General features: G+C 38.6%; 1 protein-coding gene and 1 long non-coding RNA gene across 2 annotated transcripts; both read left to right on the top strand.

The window, feature by feature from the left end:
- Positions 1-316: 316 nt before the first annotated feature.
- Positions 317-9200, top strand: LOC144990957 (uncharacterized). The gene is made up of 3 exons (XR_013654839.1): positions 317-608; positions 8290-8367; positions 8527-9200. It is a non-coding gene; the product is annotated as an uncharacterized LOC144990957 (long non-coding RNA).
- An 890-nt stretch (positions 9201-10090) lies between these two features.
- On the top strand, positions 10091-22612 carry tdrd3 (tudor domain containing 3). Its single transcript, XM_004067159.5, has 13 exons — positions 10091-10312; positions 12629-12713; positions 14664-14729; positions 15187-15347; positions 16390-16531; positions 16654-16725; positions 17751-17900; positions 18916-19068; positions 19638-19815; positions 19937-20062; positions 20565-21490; positions 21635-21760; positions 21924-22612. The coding sequence occupies exons 1-13, from the start codon at positions 10275-10277 to the stop codon at positions 22038-22040; spliced, it is 2340 nt and encodes a 779-aa protein (XP_004067207.1). The 5' UTR covers positions 10091-10274; the 3' UTR covers positions 22041-22612.
- Positions 22613-27862: the final 5250 nt, after the last annotated feature.

The raw sequence follows: 27862 nt of genomic DNA, 5'->3' as shown, positions 1-27862 counted from the left end.
AACATTTCTTTTGAATATTTGTTCAACAGAATCATTTGAACAGGACATTAATGAAACAGACCTGAACAACAAAGATTGTACCATTTCTTTCATGTAAATGTCAATCAAATGACTTTTGCAACGGCTAATAAGATTTCTGCTGTTGTCAGTTGGTATTTTTGATCAGCTTCACATGAGCAACACATGTTTCAGTATTTCCAAAGGTTTAAAGCATTTCATCTATAGATGTAGCAGCTTTTTTCACAAATTTTACCAGGATTTAGAACAGGCTCAGTTGTAAGTTGTCCAATCTTTTGGTTTTAGTCATTGTTGGGTGTTTGTGTGTGTTTCTGATCAGTATCCCTTTTGTATGCCATCCATCCAGCCAGCCAGCCAGTCAGCCAGCCAGCCAGCCAGCCAGCCAGCCAGCCAGCCAGCCATCCATCCATCCATCCATCCATCCATCCATCCATCCATCCATCCATCCATCCATCCATCCATCCATCCATCCATCCATCTTGTTAACCTACTTTATCTCTTTCGGGGTCACGGGGCTGCCAGAGCCTAACCTGGCTACTGCAAGGTGAAGGATAAGTTGCCAATCCGCCGCAGGGCCCTGTCTTATGCAAGTAAGAATTTCTTACAGCTTTCTTACAACAGCATCTCTCTCCAGAATACATTTAGATACGTTTTAGATTTTCATTTTACCTGCACAGATTCAAGAAACCAGAAAAACCATAATCCAACCCCCAATCTGCAGACACAAATGTCATTCTTTCTGTGACTCGTGTTGAGGGTGGGGCACATTCATTCAGCAAACATTACAAAAATAAAAACACCAATCAGCAAACACTACTTATTTTTTCAATGATTTTATTGAAAAACAATTCAAGAGCAACTTTAATTTTCATTGGTTGATTGCCAGTGTATTTTTCTTTCTTGTTACCTTTGTCACCTTCAAGTCATTTCAGTGACTTGTGGGTTTTTTCTGTCACTAACAGAGAAGGAACAACATTTTTTTTATAGCTTATCAAAAATAAATCATCACAGTAAAGAGGAGCAGAATTCATAAGTTGGTCAGTTCCTTCTTAATTTCCTTTTAGAGTTTAGCATGCTTTGAAAAAAGAGTACTTAGTCATCCTAATTTCTATCTTCTAGTGAAACTTTTACAAATCATAAAATGCTTTTTATCCAATAAATATTTAAATATTTAAAAGCACTGGAAGAATATAATCAGAGGATTGTCCTCTAGGTACTCAACTGAACAAAATAAACTCAAACAACCAAATGGTTATGGCTTTTAACCAATCAGTCCTTATTGATTCAATTCATTCATTCATCTTCTAAACCCATTTTATCCCTTTTTGGATCATGGGGCTGCCAGAGCCTATCCTGGCCACTCGTGGGCGAAAGCAGGGAACATGTTGGTCTGTCGCAGGGCCACAATCACACACCCATACACACTCACATTCACACCTATGGACAATTTAGAGTAACCCATTAACCTATAAAGCCTGTTTTTGGACGGTGGGAGGAAGCCAGAGTCCCTGGAGAAAACCCACGCATGCACGGGGAGAACATGCGAAGTCCACACAGAGAGGTCCCCCTTTGGTGATTCTGTTCCAGGTCCCCCAGAAGGGACTTGAACCGGTGCCTTCTTGCTGTGAGTCAAGGGTGCAAAGCACTGCACCACTGTGCAGCCTTGATTCAATTATACTTTTTTGAATTAAAGTGCAAAGCTATTTATTTTCAACAAATTTAATGAGACACAATAAAACTCAAAGTGTTTGTTTGACATAAACAGCTTTAACGAAGTTTTATAGCCAACCATACTTTTAGCTTTCGGGTCACTTAAAAATGTTAAAATATATTTTGTTCTTTACACATTTTTCAAGACTATTATTTTATAAAGTTTCTCAATTCCTGTGTCCCTGCAGTAAATGTAATATTTTTTTATTGATGGTTGAACTAAACAATTTTACAGTTCATCAAAGTATATTGTTCCTTGTTGGGAATTAACGGAAACAATGTAGACTCTATTTTGCATGAAATTGTGCATAATCAAGGAGAAAATGTGGACCGTGGAATTTGCACCTTTTTGCTGGATTTTATTAAATGAGTTTCTTGGAGCAGCATAAAGGCTCTGACCCAATAAAAAGAATGTTATCCTCACCAGCAGCTTCATTACTTGGGTGGTCTATTACTAGTGCTTGGTGAATAGTGGAGAAAACAGAGAGCAAAGAACCCATTTTCTTCTTTTAGCATGCATACACTGCCATCATGTGGTCAAAGTTGAAAATCTGCATCATCAGAAGGTAAATTTTAAACAGCCCTGATGTTGGTTAGGTTTGGTCACAGCACATAAATCACCTTAATTCCCCATCAGCATTTACAACTGAAAACACGACTTGCATTAAAATCAACATTTGAAGACCAGTTGAAGAACCAAACCTATAAAGAAGATGATCTGAATGATTTATAACCTACACTGTGGGCTCTTGTGTTGGAAATATGTCACTGTTACAGTGGTGGTTCTGCATCTTCTAACACACTAGATGTGTATTTGTTTTGTGACATTACTGATCACTTGCCTGTGTTTGCAGTGTTGGACTTCAAATGTTGATTTTAATGCAAGTCGTGTTTTCAGTTGTAAATGCTGATGGGGAATTAAGGCTTTGTCAATTCTTTGTAAATTGACAAAGAATTGACAAAGCCTCTTGGATAAGAGGCGAAACGTCTTCTAACTTTAATAACCAAGTCCAGATGACATCCCCTAAACCTACTACAATGGAACCAACCTGGATGAATGAGAGTCTTCATAGACATGTTTCTTCTAACTTTGGAAAGGATACCCTCCAGCTGGTACGGGAATTGGAGAAGACAGCTAGGAAATTGGCGGACCACAAGAACCACTTCAGGTTCAACATGAGATGCAGACAAAGCAGCGTGATTCCCAAAAGCCTACAGATAGGCAAAGGGGTTAAAGGACACAGAGCCGAGAACATCATGCACAGAGCCAGAACCCAACTTTTAAAGGACAGAATCAGACAGACGTATTTCATCATCAAGAACCTGGAAGGTAAAAAGAAGAATCTACAGGAAAACTTGGCCGCAACTGTTACTGAAGAAGTTCTTGACAGAATTGACAAAGCCTCTTGGATAAGAGGCGAAACGTCTTCTAACTTTAATAACCAAGTCCAGATGACATCCCCTAAACCTACTACAATGGAACCAACCTGGATGAATGAGAGTCTTCATAGACATGTTTCTTCTAACTTTGGAAAGGATACCCTCCAGCTGGTACGGGAATTGGAGAAGACAGCTAGGAAATTGGCGGACCACAAGAACCACTTCAGGTTCAACATGAGATGCAGACATAGCAACGTGATTCCCAAAAGCCTACAGATAGGCAAAGGGGTTAAAGGACACAGAGCCGAGAACATCATGCACAGAGCCAGAACCCAACTTTTAAAGGACAGAATCAGACAGACGTATTTCATCATCAACAACCTGGAAGGTAAAATGAAGAATCTACAGGAAAACTTGGCCGCAACTGTTACTGAAGAAGTTCTTGACAGAATTGACAAAGCCTCTTGGATAAGAGGCGAAACGTCTTCTAACTTTAATAACCAAGTCCAGATGACATCCCCTAAACCTACTACAATGGAATCAACCTGGATGAATGAGAGTCTTCATAGACATGTTTCTTCTAACTTTGGAAAGGATACCCTCCAGCTGGTACGGGAATTGGAGAAGACAGCTAGGAAATTGGCGGACCACAAGAACCACTTCAGGTTCAACATGAGATGCAGACATAGCAACGTGATTCCCAAAAGCCTACAGATAGGCAAAGGGGTTAAAGGACACAGAGCCGAGAACATCATGCACAGAGCCAGAACCCAACTTTTAAAGGACAGAATCAGACAGACGTATTTCATCATCAACAACCTGGAAGGTAAAATGAAGAATCTACAGGAAAACTTGGCCGCAACTGTTACTGAAGAAGTTCTTGACAGAATTGACAAAGCCTCTTGGATAAGAGGCGAAACGTCTTCTAACTTTAATAACCAAGTCCAGATGACATCCCCTAAACCTACTACAATGAAACCAACCTGGATGAATGAGAGTCTTCATAGACAAATCCTGATTACATTTATTCAATAAGGAAGGCTCTATGTAATCAAACGTGGAATGAAATCTATGTTTCTACCAATGTGAATGCAGCTTATGATGCCTTTCTGCAACGATACATAGAGCTTTATAATTTAAACTGTCCAATGATTAAAACTGGCCAAAGAAAAATTAATGAAAAGCCTTGGATAACCACAGGTATTGAAAAGGCTTGTAAAAAGAAAAATGCGCTATACAGACAGTTTGTAAAAGTAAAAAGCAGAAAATAAATATAAAAATTATAAAAATAAATTGGTGAATATAATAAGAAATTCTAAAAAACTGTTTTATCAGAAGTTAATTGAGCAACACAAGTTACACATGCAAGATACTTGGAAAATAATAAACAAATTAACCAAAAAAAAACAATAAGAAACAAGAGCATCCAAGTTATTTAAAAAATTGTTGCAATATATATATATATATATATATATATATATATATATATATATATATATATATATATATATATATACATACACATCACAAATGAATTAAATTGATACTTTGCTAATGTTGGAAATAAACGTGCAATGGAAATGAAAGAGCCAATAAAGAAGTTGAAAGAACTTAAAATCCAACCAAAACAACTTTTCAATGTTTGTGTCTGAAGTTGGTACAAATGAAATACTAGAAATTGTAAGAACGTTTCAAAATAAAAGATCCAAAAATTGGAATGACATTGATATGTCATTACCGTAATTAAAAACACAATTGAGTTCATTGTTGAACCATTAACTCATATATTTAACAAGTCTTTTAGGGAGGGCATTTTCCAAATAACATGAAAATAGCAAAAATTATTCAAATTTTTAAAAATGGAAATCGCCATACATTTACAAATTACAGACCAATTTCAATATTTTTCAATTCTCCAAGATATTTGAAAAACCTTTTTTTTAAAAGACTGAATAATTTTATTGAAAAGTTTAATTTATTGAATGAGGATCAATATGGTTTTAGGGCTGGCAGATCAACTTCAATGGCGATAATGCAGTTGGTTGATCATATTTCTTCCTCGATAGAGAAGAAGAAAATTACTGTAGGCGTTTTTGTTGATCTTCAAAAAGCGTTTGATACATTAAATCACACTATGTTACTTAGTAAGTTACAGAAATATGGTTTCAGAGGAATAGCATACTCCTGGTTAGAAAGTTAGTGATGCAGATGTCAGTATGTTTATTTCAAAATAACGAAAAATCTGATATGTGTCCTGTAACATGTGGAGTACCTCAGGGGTCCCTACTGGGTCCTATATTATTTATTTTATACATAAACGACCTTTGTGAATTTTCTGATTTGTTTAATTGTGTTTTATATGCTGATGACACTGCTTTGTATTTGGATAATTTGGAAAAGCTTCTTGCTGACATAACAAAATAATTATCCATAATCAAACAATGGTTTGATTCAAACAAACTGTCTTTAATTAAAATAAAAACCAAGTACATCATATTTGGCTATAGAAGACTGCAAAAACATTTCTGAGTTTAAAATTGAGGATGTTGTTCTTGAAAGAGTAAATGAAATAAAATTTATTGGAGTAATTTTGAATCATAAATTAGCACAGAAACCACACGTAACACATGTTCTCTCTAAATTGTCGAAATCATTAGCCATTCTACAAAAAATCAAGTATTTTTTAAAAACAGCTAAATTGTATATTCTATATTGTTCCGTCATGATGCCTTATTTTACTTATTGTTTTACCTATTGCTGCTATTACAGCTTCAAATCTTCTGGGAAGGTGGTCCACAAGGTTAAGGAGTGTGTAAAGAAGAAGGGGGCCCGCTCCAAACTGTTCCCACAAGGTTGGGAGCATGGAATTGTCCAAAATGTTTTGGTATCATGAAGCATTCAGAGGTCCTTTCACTTGAACTAAGGGACCAAGCCCAAGTCCTGAAAAACAAGCCCACACCATAATTCCTCCTCCACCAAATTTCACACTCAGCACAATGCAGTCCAAAATGTACTGTTCTCCTGGCAACATCCAAACCCAGACTTGTCCATCAGATTGCCAGATGGAAAAACATGATTCATCACTCCAGAGAAGGTGTCTCCACTGCTCTATAGTCTAGTGGCGGTGGGTTTACACCACTGCATCTGACGCTTTACATTGCTCTTGGTGTGGCTTGAATGCAGCTGCTCGGCCATGGAAACCCATTTCATGAAGCTCTCTGCGTTCTGTACCTGGGCTAATTCAAAGGTCACTTGAAGTTTTACAATTGACTGCAGAAAGTCGGTCACCTCTTTGCACTATGCACTTCCGCTAACCCCTCTGCGTCAGTTTACATGACCTACCACTTGGTGGCTGAGTTGCTGTTGTTCCCAAACTCTTTCGTTTTGTTATGATAGAACTGACAGTTGACTATAGAATATTTAGGAGTGAGGAAATTTCACGACTGACTTGTTGCACAGGTGGCGTCCTTTGACAGTTCCATGCTGGAAATGACTGAGAGTGCCCCTTTCTTTTACAAATGTTTGTGAAAACAGTCTGCATCCCAGAGTGCTTGATTTTATACATCTGTGACCAGGCCAAGTGATGAGGACACCTGATTCTGATCCTTTGGACGGGTGAGCCAATACTTTTGGTGTAATATAGTGACAAATTGCTATTAGTCAAGTTGACACCATGCTCTTTCGAAGAGACTCAGTACAAATTCCCATTGCAGTTAAACTTATCCAGAAATTTTCAGATGCATCTGGCCTCAAACTAAATATAAATAAAGTGAGCTGTTACCTTTACTGTACCACCATGCACTTTTTCAGACTTATATACCTGTCAAATCACAAATAACCTATCTTGGTGTTTTCATGAAAAAAAATGCTGATGTAAAATGCAGTTTAAACTTTGATCCCATAACTAATTAAACCAATAAAAAAATTAACAGGTGGCTTCAAAAAGATTTTGCTTTAAGAGCAAGAATTAAATTTACCAAGACTGATTGGATCTCCAGACTTACATATGCTGCTCTTGCTCTAAATGTCAAATCATTGATCAAATGCTTTAAAGGTTTGTTTGGAAAAACAAAACTCATTATATTAAAGAAAAACTTCTAGTAAACTATAGATTCAGGGAGAATAAACCTTTTAGACTTCACCATCCTAAATTCTACTTTTAAAATCAATTGGTTTGAAAATATTCTTAAGAAGTTTGCTGAAGTAATTTTTTAACCATTTTAATCTAATTAACAAACTCCCAAATTTGCAATTCACTTTACAATTCAATAAACAACCTTTAAGTTTGGTGGCAAAAAGAGCTCAACACGCTGTAAATTGAAAAAAAAAGCAACACAGCTGTCCCGCTACAAATAAACCCCAACATTTTTTAAATGTCACGTTTAACGGCAAGAGATTTCTGCTTACTTCTTATGCTAGCTGCTGCTATTTAAAATGGCAACACCCTTGGACCTTTACAACCCACTTCCGCACAAAACCTACTTTCTGTGCTAAAGTAACTCATCCTCAGCGGAACTATGGCTAAGTTCAAAGCTAATAATCGTCCTCCTGCAAACAAAAGCAAGGACATCCCTTTAAAAGCTTTTGAAATGAAATGGGCCTGTTCATCTTTAAAAAGTGACAACTCAAAGGAGAGAAAATTTGCAAGGATATTTGTGTGAAAAATGACAAACATTTGGGAATAAACAATTTACTCTAGTAGGCAATGCGTCACTAAACAATCTCCTACAAGAAACATTTCTTGATGACACTCCTGCAGTGCTTCTTAAAGTGTGCAACACAACCGTATTATGGAATTGTTGCTGGACTACTTTGTTCTTTGTGCATTGCTATTTTAGTGAGCAGCAGCAGCACCCTGTGGTGAAGTTGATGAAGTGTTGCTACGTTGGGAATTTGTTGTGCTGCTGTATCCTTGCATAGATGATATGTTGTTTTGCGGCACACGCATGTTGCGATTTGTTCGATGAATTGTGTGAATGCTACTCTATTCTAGCAGGACTGCTGTTTTCGTTTTGACATTTTTAGCACGTTAAGCCCTCTCTGGCATAGTAGATTTGAAAACTTCTGGTTTGCTTTTTCATGTTTACCCCTCAGAAGAAAAATAAATCTTTTCATTTTGCTGTCATATTTTCTTCATCTAATATCTATTAGCTAATGTCCCTTTGCTCTTCTCCTCCTCAGAATTCAGCAGAAACCCAAACTGCTGTCCCCAGAGGACAGTAGGGACTCAGAGACAACAGGGTTCATTGAAGAATTTGAGTAAGTTAGTTGGATTTTTTAAATAGTAAGGAAAAACATAAAAAGTTCAAGTGGAATAGGTTGTCTCATGGTTCTAACAAAATTTACCTGATGTGTCTGCAGCAAAGTACGTAAGACAGTGGCTGCTTGGAGCTGGAAAATATGAATTTGTTTCCACAGGTTTTCGAACTTCCGACACCTCTATGTTTGAGATGGAGCAAAACTTCATGGAGCAGGTGCAGTTTCAGCAATGAAATGCTCAACAGAGCTCTTTTTGTGGTTCTGGGCAGCCATCAAGTACATTCCTGTGGATAGTGTCCTTCAGAGAACTGGTAAGTGCAGCTGCAGCCACTGCAGCTCATCTGAAGTCTCTGTGCTCCCCTGTGCAGCTTCTTACCCTCATCTTAAACTTTTCTGGCATTCAGAAGGATGAAAATGGGAAGCAACTCCTCACAGAAGTGGCTGTCATGCAAGTAGTCTCAGATGGAAGAGATGAGCTAGTCGGGGCCACAACTCCTGTGTCTCTGCTAGATTTTTATGACCTGAGGGACTTCTTGATTTTGGTGATAGAGAGTCCTTCTCCCTCTGAGAGTCTCTCCTCTTATAGAAACAGAAAGCAGGGAGTAACTTCTAAGGAAGTGTTCTTCTATGGAGTTTTTCACAGTTCACTGTGTTTTCCTGTCTTCCGCAGATTATTATGAACCAGCCGATCCAAGCTGGTTCATAATGAAGAGAACAACACCTTTTATCGGGACATGAAGTTAGAGAGCATCCCAACTGAGACTGAAAAGTCTTTTTTTAAATGTTTGACTCATCAGTTTTGGACTCAGCTGCTTCTCGAAAAAGGAGGCACATTTTGGCTGTAGTTATTTTTAAATGATTATATTTAAAAAAATTTATTACATTTCATTAAATGTTAAGTTGTCACAATTTTTATTACAGTTAAGTAGCTTAAATCAAATAATTATATAAGCTTAAAGTATATTAGAATTGTTCTTGTAACAGTGACATCTGTCCAACACAAGAGGCCTCCTGATCTGCTTGCTCAGCTGTTGGACAGTACAAGTAGCAAAAAACTGAATTTTATATAGTACCAGTATAATAACAGTTATTCTAATGATATTAACAATAATAATAATATTAAATAAATTATTATTAATATTTATTATTATTGTTGTTATTATTGCAAAATTCTATGACTTACAGTTATAAAATAACTTTTCAAGAAATCACAATTAAACGTTAAAAAGAAATTTATAGAAGGAACCAAAAAACACTGCTGACAGGAGGATAATAAATGTCCATTACTCCAACAAAAGGTTTTTTTGTCTGAGGCGAGACTGGCTGGGCTATGCCTCAGTATGCAGACATAGAAGAAACATTTTTTTAAAACTCAAATGTCAACATCCAATCAGTGATGTCCCATAGTAGCCTATACCTACCCTTTCCAGTTTCTAATTGCATTTCTTTTGTTTTCCGAAATGTTTAATATTTATTTTGTTTCGTTTTATTTTTTTGAAATTGTGTTTTTGTTTCTGAAATTTTGGTTTGATTTCTAAAATGTGAACTTTGCTTATTATTATTATTTTGCTTTTTAATTGTCTCTGTGATATTTAATAGGTTTTAACGTTGAGTGATATGTTGTTGTGATTTGCACTTCAGGACCATTTGAGTCATATTGACCACAAGATGGCGGTAATGTACAATTTTAAATGTACGATGCTGTACAATCTGTGGAAATACGAAGAAGAAGAAGAATGTGTTTAGACCCTCTCGGCACTCCGTAGTTGCACAAAGCGTTTTCGGACATGTTTACGGTTTAAGCTTTGTTTTGGAGCCATTATGCATTACAGTATTAGATAGCTGTAGAGGTTGCACACTTACAATTTATTGTTGTAGTTAGTTTAACGCCAGTAGATTCGACCAAAATGAGTGACTTGGTAGATTCCCTGATCAAAGAGGGCTGGTAAGTAGTAGCATTTTATGTTACAGCTAACTGCTCTGCTACTCACTGAGCTGGTGGCTTCAATCATTCCCCAACGCTTTTTTAAACGGAAAGCTTTGCCAAAGAGAAAACATATTTCTATAAGAAAATGGCTTACTGATATTCAAAAATATTGACACTGCAGTTTTTTTTTTTGTGTTTTTTGTTAAAGTGACATTACAATGTATGGAGTAGCTGGCGCGATAGTGTAGTTTGCTAATCCAGCTAGCATAAGATTGAATTAACAGAAAACTCTTGTCACGGCTAAAAGTTACATTTAAAAACCGAAAATTGGGATTAAATTTTAGGTGCGTTACGACAACAAATCGTTTGGTTACTTCCAATGTTATAACTCATGCTTCCACTTTGCAAGCTGCATTAATAACTCGTGTTGACCTCGTTGGACAGACGTCATTCATTCATGTCCATGAATGAACTGCCTAAATGTTCTGCAAATGCTTTCTTGTGGTTAACACTAAAATGACTCTTACCCATAAATGCTGATGTAGAATAGAATTCCAACTGTTTTTTCCCAGCTATGATTGAATCATAGACATTTATTTCATGAATCTGGAATAATTATTTTTTACTAATGTTAAATGATTTACTTATTTACTCCTAATGTGTTGGCATATATCATGTTTATAAAGCAATGCACCTTTCATTTAGATGTCTTTGACTTGCATACAATTTCACTATTTTTTTTAATTAGTTTTTATGTTTTTGTTGTAATTTTTGGTTAATAAGTTAAAAAACTATTCAGATTTGCACGACCTTAGAAGTAAAAAAAAATATGGATACCCTTTTTTCTTGCTTTATTTTCTTCTTTTCTTTATTATGAATACTATTATTGTTGTTGTTGTTGTTGTTGTTGTTTTCTTATTGGGCTACAACCTACAGTTATAAAAATGCCCCCTAAAAATGTTGCTGATAAACACACTTTCGATTCCCACTCATTTCTTTTGTGAGCCTCGCAAATTGTAACAATTTTTTTTACATGGTGATCTAAACATGGTGAATGACGATGAGTTAAGATTAAAATCAGAATCTCTATTCTTGGCACGGATTTTGTAAGCGTCGATTAATTATATGTGTAATATTACTAAACTGGGATTGCAAGTTAAAACTGCCTTCAAATCATCTTTAATATTACAGTTTTGAGTCATTAAAAAGCAGAGATTGTCCACGAGATGCTATTTTAATGACTTAATGCTACATCCCCTGAAAGTCTAAGGCACATGTGTCAAACACAAGTCCCGGGGGCCAAATGTGGCCCGCCATGTTATTTTATTGAGAGCTTTACAATTATTAATTTCTTAAAATTACATTTAGTTGATTACATATTATTTATGTGTAGCTGCTGTTGTAATTATTCAGTGTTTGCAGGTCTTATGTGTGTATGCAGACAAAGGCTGTGTGCAGCCTTTTTTTGTAAAATGTTACACGTGTAATACATGTTCTTTCTAGCTGAGTTTTATGTTATTTTTCGTTATTCACTTGGACGGTTTGATCCTTCGAGTTATGTGGGTTTTAATAAGCGGTTAAAATTTAAAAAGATTTATGCTAGAGTAACAAGCAAACAGATGTTTTCTATGAAACTGTAATTGTCACTTTAAAAAGTTATAATAAATAAATAATTCATTTTTTTAACATTAAGGAGTAGTCACATTTATTTTTCATTAAATTTAGTTACATGTATAAGTTATATCTGGCCTTTAGGGGACAGCCACTATGCTGATGTGGCCCTCGGTGAAAATGACTTTGACACCCCTGCTCTAAGGCTTGTGTCTTACTGTCAACAGATTGTGGATGACTGTGATGTTTAGGGATTTTCTTCTGTTTGTTTGCCTAAAGGTTGAACATATTAACTCATCATTTGCTGGACATATGTCATATCTGGCTCAAAACACGTGTAGATTGGTCACTGAAGTGTCAAACTACTGTCAATATAACATCTGTGAGTCCAGTAACTCATCAGAGGGAGAGAAATCTAAAATACTATATCTAACTATCTAAAAGTAAATATACTACCTCACTACAGGAAGTATTTTTAAAGTTGGCCATTATTCGTCGAAATTAGAATCACTCGTTGGGATTTATCTCTAAAGACTGTGTAAAAAGACAAACACTTTGGATAAATGGTATTTTTAAAGCTAAAGTCCAACACTTGAAGTAAGATTGACGCTCTTACTTTATTTTTTACAACCTAAAGGCTTTTTTGGTTTGAAACATTTTCCAGTGTTATAGCTGGAGCTTCAGGAGGTTTTAGTGTGGAATTCTTATTGTTTGTCTTCACAGGTACCTCACAGATGAAGGCATCGAAGAGCTGAAGGGATCTGCTGAGAAACTGACCCACAGTGACATCATTCACGTTGCACTGGATGTGAGTTTGAGATGTTTGCTTTTGTTCTTTAAACGCAATGGGCTTTCTTTTTGTTTTGGTGTGTGTTTGTAGGTGTATGTGTGTAGTTGAGGCTGGTTTTGCATTGCAAATTGTTGTAGGACCCTGCAACACCATCACAATAAGTAGGATTGAGACAGGCTAGGCTGGAAAGGGAAGAAAGCCGTGAGCGTGCTGCACGCATGACACATTCTTTGCAAGCTCAGCTTCGGCTGCACTCGCTCTCTCTCTCTCACCCTAGCTCTAAAGAGTCGGACTTTTCCTTCAACTCCTTCCCCTTTGATCAATTAGTCATTTGCTCACATCCTGAAATGATATCAGAAATGAATGTGAGGACAGGTACATATTGATTTTTCCTCCTTTTTTTGGAGAGGTGGGGGTGTGTGGACGTTGTTCAGAAGGAAGTGTTATCGTCTTTCAGTCAGAAAGTTTCTGTATTGATCCCTCCCTTCGGCTTTAGTGTCCTTGGGCACTGCATCCCGTTTTGGCCCCTTCTTAAAACGTTTATAACATGAGAGTCCCTATGAAATGAATATCCAATTTCATTCCTGACATTCTTGATGTTCATCTGCTTACATTGGTTTGCATTCAGAAATGAAATTTACTGAACTCCAGCTTCTTTTCTCTAATAATGTATATTAAAAACATTTTAATGCTGCAGTTTCATACTTTTTACATTGTAATGACATAATAAAATAATTGACATAACAATTTCCTTTAAAGCTCTCTACATAGTCATGTGCAGCCTGCCTGAAGAGATCAAAACCCAAGGTAGAGGTTGAATTATTAGTGACGAAGCTGCTTATTTACCTGATGTCTTTTTCTTTTCACTAGATTATCAGTAATTAGATTAAAAAGTCTGAATGTACAGCCTTTAGTGGACATGGATTGACTTGAACTTTCTGTGAACAAAGGCGCTTTAATGTGACAGAGGAAGTTAGTCAATCATTCATGCTGTGCCTCCCGCGGATCAAGAAGGAGATGTCTGAAAACGCTGCAGGCCGTCCGACTCACTGCAGTGCGCTGCATCTGCTCCCCAATATATCTACGTCCGGCCTTTGGGTTGTGTGTGTTTAGTTGAGATGTTGAGTCAGCAAACTACTTCTCCCTTTAAATGCTTAATTAAACTGAGGGCTTTAAGGAATTGGTGGCGTTTCGTGCTGAAATATCAAAACGTAAGGGTTTCTTGTTAGTGTGATCTCATCAATAATGATGTTCTGGAGTGTCATTAATGGATCCCGGTTCTCCTTGGTTCTGCTCTTCTCAAATGTACTGGCTTGTTCTGTCACATGAAGAAGTGACAGGAATACTTCCCCCAAGTGACAGCTCATGCAGAGCAGCATTATGTTGGTGGTGATGATGATGATGATGATGATGATGATGAGAGCTTCACGTTCGCTCTGCACTCTGTCACTCAGGCATGATGGAAAAGAATCCATGTGCACACACACGTTTGCCTTTCATCAGTTGACTGATTTAGCAAATAAATGACAGCTGATTAAACTAAAGCAAAAAACAAAAACTAGATTGATGTTTTCTAGTAGAATCGGTGCGATTATTTACTTAATTAAATTATACATTTTGCATACATTGCCGGCTGTGGGGGGTGAAATGACTATGATATTTATATTGTATTTCAGCATTCTTGATATTTTTAACACATTCCTTTGGCATTTTTCTAAATATATAGGTTAGATATTAAGAAAATTAAGCTCAAAATTGCATATGTGAGAATTTCTTTCAAAGTATCTCATGTAATTATTTAAGTGAAAAACTGTAAGAAGCTTGAATGAGAATGATTGGTTTGGTTAAATCTACTCAGAACTCCTTCCTTCAATTTAGTGTCAATTTTCAAGAACTGTTAATATCCACAAATTGAAATATAATGTTTTGTTCGTGCATTTTTGTTATACTGTTGTTATTCCCTTGCAGACGGATCTTAGGCCTATCGGAAGCAAGATTTTACCATCTGATATCAACAGTGGAAAAACAGAGAAGGTAGGAAGAAAGAAATCTTGCAGAAAATGAAAACTGTGTTAAGCTGTAGTTCTCAGGATCACCACTAGATGGTGATGACACTCTGCCAAATGATCATGAAAAAAATGGTGGACCTTTTACTAAAACTGAAGGTGGTCATCTTAAAACACAACAAATTATGATTAGTTTTGTTTTCTTTATCCTGGAATTGCTTTGCACGCTTATTCGACTTTGTTTTTATGTGAGCACAAACTTAAAAATAATAAAAAAATCATGGCTTAAGGCAGTAATTCTGCACTGATAGGTAACGAAATAGTTTAACAGGCAAACGCTAAGGGTAACGTATACAAACATACTATTTTTATTGAAAAAGGTAAAAATGTTATCCATTTTCTACTGTATTCGGCTTCCTTGTAACTTGTGTTGCTGGCGTGTCTGCTTTATAATCGATCCTTCTTTGTCTGTTGCACATGGCTAGCTGGAGGGCCCATGTGTTCTCCAGGTACAAAAGGTGAGAAACATCTCAGCCCCCAAAGACAACGAGGAGTCCCAGGGTGCACCGCGGATGCTGCGCCTACAGATGACAGATGGGCACACCACCTGTGTCGGATTGGAGTTTAAACATCTGTCCAAGATTAGGTATGCTGCATATTTGAACAAACGAGGAGTACAGTTAAATGCAGCTGTCAGGGCAGTCATCACTGGTTAAAAGGGTTAAAAATCATACTTATTCTACAAATGGCTAATTGCTAAATAAACGGCATGATGTTTGGTACGCAGATCCTGGGGCATTTAGCCAGCTTTTATATTTAGAGCTAGCGTGCTAATTGCGAGCACACTCTGCTCTGACACCCTGTCAGCGCTCTCACCGCACCACACGCCTGGATTGTTTTCCCTTTATCTGCAATTTCCACGTAGTGGCAGCTGATCTAGCTGCTCCCGGCCTTAATTACATCTCCATCCAAGCAGTGGTGGCCTTGGTGATGGCTGCCATGGTGACTCTCTCCAGCCTGTACAGGTGGAGTGGCCAGAATGTGGGTGTTGACTTCCTGCTGGGATGAGAGGAGAAAACCGAACAAATCCCCTCTTTATGAGCGGCGCACACACACAGACTCACACACACTGGCAGCCAACAACAGTGGTTTGTGTTTATTGCTTAAAGTGTCTGTAAGCGCGTGGAAAAGGGGATGAAGGACTTGAAGAAAGTCAACTATTAGGTTGCAAGTTGAATAGCATGTTTGTCTGTAGTTGAGAGAAAAACAACAACCAGTGTCTCATTTCTGCACTTGCCTCCATCAAGAGAACACTTTCTATCCCAAAGGTTAAGAGCAAAATCTGTAATTGTTCCTTTGGCTTCCTGCATCAGGATCTGGAAATCCCTCTAAGTCTCAGTGGTTTCCTAATGAGACAGGCAGAGGCCTTATCAGGCCTGATGAGATAGAGGCGCTTTTAATTTACCATGAGGATGGGGGAGCAGCTGGGATTATTAATGGTCTCTTCTAGCCGTGCCACCCATCTGCTGACAGAGCTTCATGCCTCATGTCATTTAGAAAGTGCTATCAGGAAGGCAATGGGATGTTTTTGCCGTTTTTTTAATGTGTGAGAATCACGCTTTAAAAAGAGTTTGTGTTGCTTTGCTAAAACATGTCTTATTTAAGCATTGTTTTGTTGTCCTTTTCAGTCTGAATACACCCCCCGGAACAAAGGTGAAGCTTCTTGGTACAGTCCAGGTTAAAAATGGTTGTTTGCTTCTTGAAGATTCAAACATCTTAGTCCTTGGAGGAGAAGTTGAGCACATGGTGGAGAAATGGGAGCTCCAAAGGGTGAGATTGTTTTTTTTTTGGCTTAAAAGACAATATCTAATTTTAGCAATCATTGCTCTTTTTATTTCATTTGGGCTTACATAGCTTTGAACATGGAGTTGTCTTTCTTCCTCACCTTGCAGAGTTTGGCAAAACACAGCAGGAGCAACATCGGAGCAGAAGGGGGCCCACCTCCCTTTGTACCATTTGGTCAGGTGCGAAAAAGTCCTGCACGCTTTTAAACAAACTTCAACTTGTGTCTAGAAAAGGCCAGCTTTAAGCACGGATGTTTAAGAAATGGAATTTCAGCCGCAGCTTTAAGGAAAGCTGGGAATGATGAAGGTATTCAACAAGTCAGACAGGTCTGGCCTTGAGTTTCTTTTCCCCGCAGTGTTTCCTTTGATCTTTTGAAGCATTGTCTTCATAAATCTTTGAAATAGTTGGACAGATCTACAGTTCAGCTTTGGGCCTTACCTATAACCCGTGGTGCAAATGCTGCATTAGGGTTTTATACAAAAGTGTCTGGAATTTAAAAGAAAAACAGCAAAGAAAGAAAATATGGCATGTTTCTGTGAGTAATCTTTAAGTGGGTAATATAGCGTACGTGTCCACTTGTACACTTTAAATTGACAAATAGTTGCTTTCTATTCAAAGTTTAAAAGTGGAAACAAAAGCATAAATGCTTTTATTTTTTAATTTTTCTTTTAATTTTGTGTGTTTTAAAAGGTTAAAATGTGAGTGATTTTGTGTCAAGGTTTAGCATCTTTATCTGCTCTGGAATTGACATTTTTTTTAATTTACAACTTTGCATTCCTAATGTGTTTAATATCTGGATGTTGTCTCTAGGAATCCTTTTTTATCCAATTCCATTTTTTTGAATTTGTCTACAGCTGAAGAAATCTTTGAGTAAATCTGCTCTGTGCTTTACTAGAACCAGACTTATTTTCAGTTTGTTGCACAAGACATTAGAAAGTCTGAGTTGTAGAAGATATGGCCCATTTTTCTGCAAACTCTAAATATTCTAAACTTCTTTGAGAAATATAGTCTCTTTTAAATTGTGTGAAAATTTGGCATTTCCTTTGAATTCCTTTTTTCTCTATTGTTGAGCTGTTGTGTATCACTGATATTTGCATATCACCAAGGAAATGTATTTAAATTGGTTTTGACACCATTCTGTATTGTGTTACAGTGTTTCTTTGTTCAAACGACTAACAGAGATCTGTGTTTGTCCTCGGAGCAGAAGTGTGCCCGGAAGGACGAGGTAGACAGCAGAGAACTGGACCAGAGGAAAACCCTCCAGACGCAGAATGTGGTCAAGAGTCCCGACGAGAACGACGAGTTTGAAAAGCAGCGAACAGCGGCGATCGCCGAGGTGGCCAAGACAAAAGAGGTTTGTCAATGTTTTACGGTCACTTTACGGTTTCACATTAATTACTAAAACACACAACAAAGGTATCAAGAGAGCTTAAAAATCTGTGTTAGCAGTAATCTAAAAATAGAAGAATCTTAAAGCTTCGATGAAACTTGTTTTTCTGATATTGTTAACGAGTTCTTGTGGCATTTTTCTCACAATGGAGGACTTATATAAGGAAAATTAAGCCCCTGCCCCTCTATATTCTGATCAATCCACTTGCAGACAAATAGATCCAAATACACTTTGTTTTTACTCATCGGAGCTGGAATCTGCCTCAGAACTGCACGGCTGAATAGCTCTAAAATTGCTTGCCAGTTTTTATTGCAGCGGTAATGTTAGGCTGGGGGTTTGAGGGGCTGTAATCTAGTGGGAGAGAATGTAAACCCAGCAATGGGCGGGGGAAAGAGGGGCGAGGTTCCTCTGCCCCAACAGTTCCGCCCACAAATATCACGCAGCCTTAATCTGTGTTGGTGTTCCACTGATTTCCATTTTATGTGAATGCAGTAACCCCTTTTGGGTGCTTTCTGAAGCTTAAAATTAATCTTCCAGAATGAGGGTAGCTATTTTATTTGAAAGGAATCTAAATGCTCATGTAGCTGTTTTTTCTTCAAAGCGGTTATACATTTTTTTAAAAACACATTTTTACCCCTTTAACAACAAAACTGAAAGCACATTGAAAAAAACAGGATTTTCATTATTTACATCCTTCCTCATCACATCTTTAATGCCTTTAGACAAACTGTATTCTTTAAACTAAATTCTATTTTCTCAAATGATGCACCACCTATTTTGGTTACCAGCTCAAATACATGCAGTTTGTTGACATTTGCATTAACCTTCGTTGTTTAAAAAAATGGACCTTCTTAACATTCATCAGAAGAAGAACTTATAATTACAATGTCAACAGCAATATTCTTCTTTATTTTCCTTTCTTTCTCCTTTTTCCCGGCTTCCCATGATCACAACTGTTGTCTTCCTCTTTCCTTGTTAGGGTCCCCGCAGCTTTGGTGGCGGCGGGAATGCGGGCAGTAATTTATCCAACGCTGCCTCCTCTTCCCGAAGCAGAGATGCCAACCAGCAAAGGAGACGTGAAGACAAATTTGAAAAGACAGAAAGCAGACCAGAGGGAAACTACAGAGAGCTGGTGAGATGACCAACATTTATACTTTTTTTAACGTTTAAAGTTCAATACATGGGTATTTCCTGACAATAGTAATGCCTCCTTGCACCGTTAAAGGAGGCAGCAGGTTGCTCTTCTTTATTTCTTCACATTTTTGAACTGAAGTCTTGTTTCATCGTTTAGAGGTCGTCTGACACATTGACCAATGTTAAAGAATGTAAATGAACTTGAGGTCCGTCTGGTTTTTAAACTAAGCTGGAGTTCATTTGTCTCTTTTTGTTGCTTTGCATCATGAAGTTGTAATTGTCCCGCTTTAGGCTGAACACATAAATGTCTTCACGGGTTTAGATGTGTGTTGCAACACATCTAAACCCGTGAAGACATAAGCCTGTTTTTATTAGGCCTACCTTTTTAAATTGAAATATGCACTACCCTGTAATTTAAGCTAGATTTAAAAAAAAAAAGGGGAGGTGTTCCTCATGCATCGTATTTATTGCTAGCCATGAGTCTACTCCTTCTCTCCAAAGCTATACACTTTTCCCGTCTTTGGTGTTTTTTGATTGTTGACTGTGCTCCGTGTGGTTGGTGGGCAGGTGGACGAACGTGCTCTGAGAGACCTCATGGAAATGGGCTTTGACAGAGAGGCAGCTCGACAAGCTCTGCTGGATAATAACAACAATGTTGAAGTGGCTCTAAACAGTCTACTGACCGGAAGTTCTGGTGGCCGACCCGGCTCTACGGTGGCTGAATCAAACAAGTCCCAACCCAGAGGTTCGTACACAAACCACAACAAAATCAATTCAGAAAGTCGTTTACGTTTCTCAAGTTGTAAAGTGGTGGTTTTTGTTTAGCCCCCCCTCCACCTGAGCTGTATGCTTAATTTTGACTTCAGGAAGAGGAAAGGGAAGAGGCAGATCCAGAAACGAAGACGAGGATGATGGGGTTGGAGGAAGACCTTCTGGTCCAAGCACTCTGTTTGACTTTCTGGAATCCAAAATGGGGGCTTTCTCTGTGGATGGTGGGTGAACATCTTCATGATTCTGCACTTGGAGCAACATCATTCAAAGTAAAACAAAGTAAAGCCCCACATCTCATCTGCAAAGACGTCTAATAAATGTCCAGAAGTTTTTGCTCAGTGATCTGTAGCACCTTTCCCATAATGGCCATAGACGGAACGTAATAATTGTCATTTATAACTTGGGTAATTGTTGAACTTTATGTCTCTGGGGGTTTTGCCTAATAGATGTTTTATATTAAAACAGGTTACAGCCATCAGATTACTTAGAAGTTTAGTTTTGTTTAAAAAAAAGAACTTTTGCAAATGTTTCAAGACATATTGGGTACTTGTTCTCAAATACTGTTTTCAGTGTTGCTTCCCAGTAAGATTCAACTTTAAAGGCAAATGTTAGTCGAGTTGAGAACATCCTAACTCCTGCAGAGCATCAATAAAACATGGAACATTGATGTTCTAACCTTTCTTTTCCATTGTTTACATATTTTTTGCTGGCGTGTTTTCCCAGATACAAAGAGTCAGACACAGCTGAGGAACCATGAGAGCAAAGCAAGTTTCTCCAACACAAGCTACCACACCAAAGAGCATTCTCAGCCCAGGTTTTCCTCACACTATGAACACAAATCACAAAGGAACGACAGGCCGCCAAGATTTAACAAAGACACAGATTTTCCTAAACCAGGCCAGGAGCACATCCCTAACCTAATGAGCTGTCCAACGTCAGCTCCATCTCAGCAGTGGAGGAGCCAGGAGAGGTGGCCGCGAGGAATACCAGATCAAGCGGTTAATGACAGGAGACAGACAAGAGATGATCAGACCGTTAGCTCTACCACTTTGCCAAAGCACTCAGAAGAACCTCAGCAGAAGTTGGAGTTTAATGGATCTTACCACCAACAATCCAGAAATAGAGAAGGCGGCTCAAATACGTCTGGGTTGTCTCAAAAAAGAGGGATGAAAAACGACGGACCCTCACCTAAACCAAGTCATTCTGCAGGAAATGATGCAGATGGAAGAGGAAACAATAAAGAAGCCAACAACAGCAGGAGGAAGCCAAAGGTTGACCGGCAAAACTCGGACCACTTTGACAGACAAAGAAATAGTGGCCAGTCCAACTTTAATTCAAAAGGAGGGAGCTGGGGGACTCAGGAAGGAGGATTTCCACAAACTCTTTGCTCGTTGACAGGGGTTCCTTCTCATTTTCAAAACGGAGAATTAGAACATAAAAGAACTGGACCAATTAAGCCTGGAAACATGCCCTGTACTCCAAACAGGGAGCAGCTACCCAGAAGAAATATGCCTCAAAACTCGGGACCGAAGAGAAGACCGGGCCAAGGTAAAGGTCAAGGCCCTCGGGGACCAGACAGGAATCAAATCCCAGAACATGGATGGAAACCCGGAGACCAGTGTCTGGCGCTGTACTGGGAAGACGGCAAAGTAAGTTTCCGTTTCACGTTTCTGTACAACCAAACAAATGTATTTTTTGGAAGTTTGACATATAGTAAAATGTTGATTCAAACAGTGCTGACTATTCATAGAGACAGCAGTGTGACATTGATGCCTGTATGTGTCTTCCTGAAGTTCTACCATGCAAGAATAGACGCAGTGCATCCATCTGGCTCCACAGCTGTGGTTGTGTTCAGTGACTATGGAAATTGTGAGGAGGTCCTCCTGGAGAACATCAAACCTGTGTCTGCTGACATGTTGGTAAGGAGAAATGACGTTTCATTACTCTGCTAATGAAGTTGCAAACATGTTAGCAAGTAGTAAAGAGAAACCAGTCGGGCAGGATTTTCGTGAGGGGCTGATCAACTGCAGGTCTAATGAGTCGCAGTAGCACGCCATATTTGTGTCAAATGTTCACTGGCAGGAGGAAGATGACAGCTTCTACGACAGTTCACTAGAGTTTCGCCGTGGGGGAGATGGACAGCCGAGACGAACGAGGCCCACGCAGCAGTACTACCAGCCCCCCAGGGCGCGTGATTGAAGTGTCTGTGTTTTTACCTGCGCCGGTGAACAAATGAAAATTGGCCTTTCGTTTTCACAGAAAATGTTTTGTTTTGAGAACTGTTATGCATTTCTCCGGCTCTGTTGGAGAACGTGCGCGATGTGTCCCGGTAACGTTGAGGATTCGTTTCTCAGTGACTGGCATTTCTGTCAGCTTGCATCATAATTGTCTCCTGCATTGGCATTTTACATAACAAAGTGGTTTTGGCTCATTTTCCCTTTTAGTGCAATTTAATACAAAACATATTTGCGGGGTTTAACTGAGGTTACGAGGATCCCATGATGCCATAAACATGAAGAGAAAACATCAGGACTTTTGTCAATCCTTTTGTTTTTTGCTTGCTTGTCCTTCATCCCAACACCTCCTGCAACAATCCAGAGTGCTTCCTTTATTTTTGTCGTCCACATAATCAGGACAGAATGTCTCAAAGGGCTTGCACATGATGCTGTAATAAAAGAACTGACATGAGCTCCTGTATTATTTGGGGAAGATCATCTATTTGTTGTGAAAATTTGTTAAATGGATGCATTGAAATAAATGACTAAAACCTACCAAGTAGAGTATTTGCTGTCTTTTTTTTTGGTGCCTTTTATTATTTAACTTGCATGATACAGAAACTAGTGTGGGGTAAAAAAAAAAAATTATCCTCCTCAGCAACTGTAACCCTTGTGCTATCTTAGATGACCCCACCCTTACATTGACGTGTTCTCCCTACCATGACAAAGGTGGATAAAGGTGGAAAGATTTAATGTAATCCATGGACACCAGTGAAGATCACAAATCATTGAAGAAAAAAGGTTCAGCGCACTGTCTAGGATAGCACAAGGGTTAAAAGTGGTATTTTCCTCATTTAGACAGAACTAGATTCATAGAATTATCCATCTATCTTATCAGAAGCTGCTGTATTTCTTTTGGGGTCACAGGGATGCTGGAGCCAACCCAGCTACTGTTGGGCGGAGGCGGGATACACTCTTAAGCCTTGTGCTATCCTAACAGCTCACCAGTCTGTTGCAGGGGCCGGCAATCCTTTTGCACATCTAGGGCCAATTCAGAGATGCCAATGTTTTTGGAATGTGGGAGGAAGAAAACACACAAAGGCACAGGGAAAACATGCTGCCCCCTTCATAAGATTCTATGGCATGAATCTAGGATTTCATGTACTGATAATGTAAAAGAAAGAAATGCAACTAAAGCAGATGTGCAACCAATGAGGCACCTGAAGTGATCAACTTGTCAAAGGCCAAATAGGAAGTGAAACTTAAACACAAGTAAAACTTGCACAAGTAAATTGTAATTGTATCTGTTTTTAAATTCTATCTTTATGTGCACTGGCTCTACAAGTCCCCAGCAAACACCCCTAGCTCATTTGTTGTGTTCTTTGAAGCAAATCCAAAGCGTAAGAGAATCTCTATCCCCCTGTAATAGAGATAGTTTCACTGCTGAGATATCATTTTGCACATTACAATAGGAACTGTACCCAGCTTTTTGCGCACACTCTTCTGGCTGTTTGTAGCCATGCGCTGCTCAGCAGTTTCACACATGAAGGAATAATCTCCGCCTCAGCTCCTGTTTCTTTTTCACCATCAGCAGGAGACAAAGCAGACAATGCAGGCAGGTTCAGAAAGGAGGTCACTGTGTGATTCTGTATCACTCGTCCAAACGGTTTGCTTAATTTCCAAGTGACGTGCCAAGCAAGCACGCATGAATAATTAACAAACGGTAATATGGAAACCTATCTACAAGAGAGGAACTGAAAATGAACCTGTTTGAAAGTGTTCGGGGGGACTGTGACACATTCATGGTGAATGAATACATAACTAATTGATTTTCAATCAGATGAGTGCTAACATTTTGGTAAGCGGTTACAGCGACCATTTTTGGGTAATATTTACATGATTATAGATTGCAAACGAACAGGAAGTAAAAAAAAATGTGAAAAGAATCTTGAATGCATCGCAAAAGGTTTATTCTTAGAAATGATAAATATGTAAGAATTAGTTTTCTTAAAGCTATTGCAGAAGTTCATAAAAATATTTCTAGGTTTTAAGAGATAAAAGATTAGGATAGCCCTTTAGTTGTCCCACAGTGGGGAGATTTCCACTTTGCAACAATAAGAGTAACAGCATGTACAAAGAAATGTGTAAATGATGTGTCACATGTTTAGACAAAACTAAAGAAGGGAATGGGTTATAAATATAGCCCAGTGAAAATATTGCACAGTTCAGAAATAATTGTACATGAATGAGGTTAACAATGTAATAGTAGTAACTAGTAACTGGATTTACTGGGGGAAATTGAAAGAACCGACCTTCGATGTCTTTACTTCAAACGCTTAAGGTGTAACAGATGCCAAAGGAGCAGCTTAGTGATGACACCGTGGGTGTTGTTCTCCATCAAGGATGATAGTATGAGGACCATCCTCCGTTCCTCACCAGTTTGAGATGCAGACCTCTTCATAAAAGATGCCTAAGACTACCACAAACTCACATCAGGTATGTAAAAGTGGTTCATACACTCCAAAAGACCTCAGTCTCCTCAGCAAATAGAGTCTGCTCTATTCTTTTAACCCTTGTGCTATCTTAGGCACTTTAACATTGGGAGTTGGGTCAGTTAGACCCTTACACGTCAATGTAAGCGTGGGGTCATCTAAGATAGCACAAGGGTTAACAAATGGTTCACTAGTTCGATTTTGTGTTGAGGTGAAGACCCACGTTCTAAGAGTCCACACTCCCAATGTCCTCTTCCTGGATGTTCACCATAGATAATGCAGAGTGTCTGAGGAAATCCACTACCAGCTCTTTAGGTAAAACAATTCAATCATTTATGAAGAATGCTTGAGTTATCAAGAAAGTGAACTTTTCTTTCATCGGGTAGAGTTCTTGATGCTTGAGAAGCACAAAAATTAAATCTCGTTTTTCATGTTTACATAACTGTACTGCTGTGTAATCTGAGTGCTGAGATCAAAGGGAATCTACAGACATGAATGTTGCACACATTTGTGTGTGTGTGTTTGACACGACTTTATAGTTCAATATGATCTCAAGTGCACAACATTCTACAAAACATTCTGATTGGATTTTACAGGAGTGGATTTACAGAGGCGATGAAATATATTGGTGCAGCATTTCACTTTTTAATGTTAGCGCTTGACGGCTTTAAGCGCAGTCAGCTTCAGTTTGATTGCATTTCCATTTATATTGGATTATGAGATGTGGGAATGATTTCTTAGTGGTTAGCACCGTCTCCTTGGAACAAAATAGTAATGCATTCAGGTTTGACAAGAATGTTCCACTAACACTCAAATAGGTGTTGGTGTCGGCGAAATTGCAGCCCAAATTGCTGTAGACAACAGACAAATGCATGCTGGGACAACTGCTGTTTTCACTGTTGCTCTGTTGACCACACAGATTGATTTTCAAACTGAAACCTGACAACCCTACAGCAGCAGGAGGCCTGCTTTTCCTCCTCCAGAGGGAACATGCCTCTTTCCCACATTAACATCCCCTTTGCCGTGCCCCTTCGTTTCCCACCTGCCTGGCTCTCATATCACCATTCACAAGCGCTGCTCTTTATCTCCGGGCTTACCTGACCCCTAACCTTTCAACTCTTCACCATAGTACCTTTGTCACTGTGCCACCTGAACCAGGTGATCCCGTGAAATGTATTCTTTCTTACATGACGTTTACATCGCCCCCAACAGGCCAGAACTTTCTGTTCCTCTGACAGAGGGGGTGAGGGGGGATTAGAAAAAAGCCTATTTGAGAGTGGCTTTCTAGAGAAGAATATTTGGTTCCCAGGTGGTGCAAGTACTGTAGCAGAGGGGCAGTAACTTACTCCCTGGGCGAGTAACCCCACCAGCCCCCCCCCCCCCCCCCCCCCCACACACACACACATACAAAATTTGACAACATCCTGCTGTGTTCCCTATCTTCTATTTAGCCATTTTACACAAAAAATGCATGAATTTTCTAGACTCGTATTACAGGGGGGTCAAACTCAGTCACACAGGGGCCTAAGTTAAAAACACGCTTAAGGTTTTGGGCCGAAGAAGATAAATGTTTACTGAAGACACTAAAGCTAAACTTTTGAACCTTTTAAACTGAACTTTTTGAACATAAATATGAATAAAAACAGGAACACAAGTTAAACCTTAAATAAGTTGTAATATTTTGTTCTCCATATAAATATATTCTGTCAAAATTATACAAATATGAACATGCTGCAGGACAAAAAGCAAAGAAAGCCTGGAAATATTAATAAGAAATTATATCAAATAATTCCATTTTTTTTGCTCTTTCATCATTTTTTAGAGAATTTTTTTTTAGAGCTGGACTCCTGCTTCATTTTTAGCAATAATTTCTTAATGTGTGACGTCCTGTGTGTGTCTTTGTGAAACATATCAGAGGGATTAGATCTAAAAAATAAAACTTATTGTGATTAATATGTTTAGGTCTTATAAAACATTAAAGACTAAATCTTAGAACTCATCAGTGGGATTACTCCAAAAATATTTGGCATTTCCCTAAATTTGTGCAACACCAACAGCAGAAATCCTCCAAAAAACCTCAATCCATAAAAAATGGTCTGATCTCATCCCCCTCCCCCTCCCCTTCCCTCTGACACACGCGGCTCCGTCTCTATGACGGGAGGCGCAGCTGCGGCCCAGAGTTGATTGTCAGATAGAAAAAGACTCCCAATCACCTGTTAGTGTGATTAAGCCTGCCACCGGCGAGTTGCGCTCCCCTCTCGAGTTTTTTGACTTATGTTCCAAAGACTACCGCAAAGAGGTGTGGCCGCAAGCGTCTTGCAGCAGAGGGCGGTGGTCACGTGCGCATCGGGTCTGCTGTGTCGGAGCAAAGAATTGTGGGAAATAATCTCCATTGCCTGCTTTTTTCGAAATTGGGTTGAGCACGGGTGTTTGTTCTGCCTAATTCCTTTTCATGTGCCTGTTTTACGTTGTTTCACTCTGAGGTATTCTTTTTTTTTTTTTGCACCATAAGTGTGAAGACCAAATAGGAGGAAGACATTCTTAAGAGTCTGATGTGTCAAACTAAAAGCATTAAGTGTCGGCTGCTGAAGCAATTTCAAATTAAAAGCTCCAAGCTTCCTCTTTGAATATAATATGTAGCACATTAGGTGTAACGCCTCAGGCACGGCAAATGCCGCCCCCTATGAAGTGCCGCCCTGGGCGACCGCCCACATCGCCCATATCAAAAACCGCCACTGCAGAGGGGGCAAAATAACTTTTGTCTTTAAAGATCTACTCTCATGAAAATTGTGATTTTAGTGTTTCTAACATGCCCTGTGACATTTTTCTAATAATGGAGGACATGCATAAAGAAAATTTAAGCTTATAATTGCATTTCTGAGTATTTATTTTCTTATTTTCTTTTAGGTTTTGAATCAGAAACTTGTAAATGTGACATAGAGCCCACAAGCTCTCTTCTTCACTCCATTCTGATGCATCCACTTGCAGACAAAAACATCCATGTATCTTTTTTGCCTTCTTTGTTTGAGCTCACATCTGGCTCAAAACTGTACGAATGGATAGCTCTGATATTGCTCGCCCTTTTTGTTGCACCAGTAATGTTAGGTAAGGGTTGTGAGGGGCCCTAAGTAGAAAGAAAAGTAGGGGTGGGCTTACTCCACACTAACAGTGGGGATTTTCTAAAGAACTACTGCTGCTCTGCAATAACTGTCCTTGAAAACTATACAGGTTTTTAATTTTATTTATATTACGGCATGATCATAAATAAAAGACCACTGAGAACTATTTTATAATAGATCAAAAGATGATCTGA

Source organism: Oryzias latipes, chromosome 3, assembly GCF_053564925.1.
Source record: "Oryzias latipes strain Hd-rR chromosome 3, Olatipes_Hd-rR_3.1".
In the NCBI taxonomy this organism is placed as follows: domain Eukaryota; kingdom Metazoa; phylum Chordata; class Actinopteri; order Beloniformes; family Adrianichthyidae; genus Oryzias; species Oryzias latipes.
This window is presented reverse-complemented; position numbering and strand designations above follow the sequence as displayed.

Excerpts from the sequence above, each read along its gene's own strand:
- tdrd3 (XM_004067159.5), top strand. The coding sequence starts at position 10,275 with ATGAGTGACTTGGTAGATTCCCTGATCAAAGAGGGCTG. Across the intron at positions 17,901-18,915 it reads AGGTGGCCAAGACAAAAGAG|GGTCCCCGCAGCTTTGGTGG; the intron begins GTTTGTCAATGT and ends TTTCCTTGTTAG. Across the intron at positions 19,816-19,936 it reads AAACAAGTCCCAACCCAGAG|GAAGAGGAAAGGGAAGAGGC; the intron begins GTTCGTACACAA and ends TTTTGACTTCAG.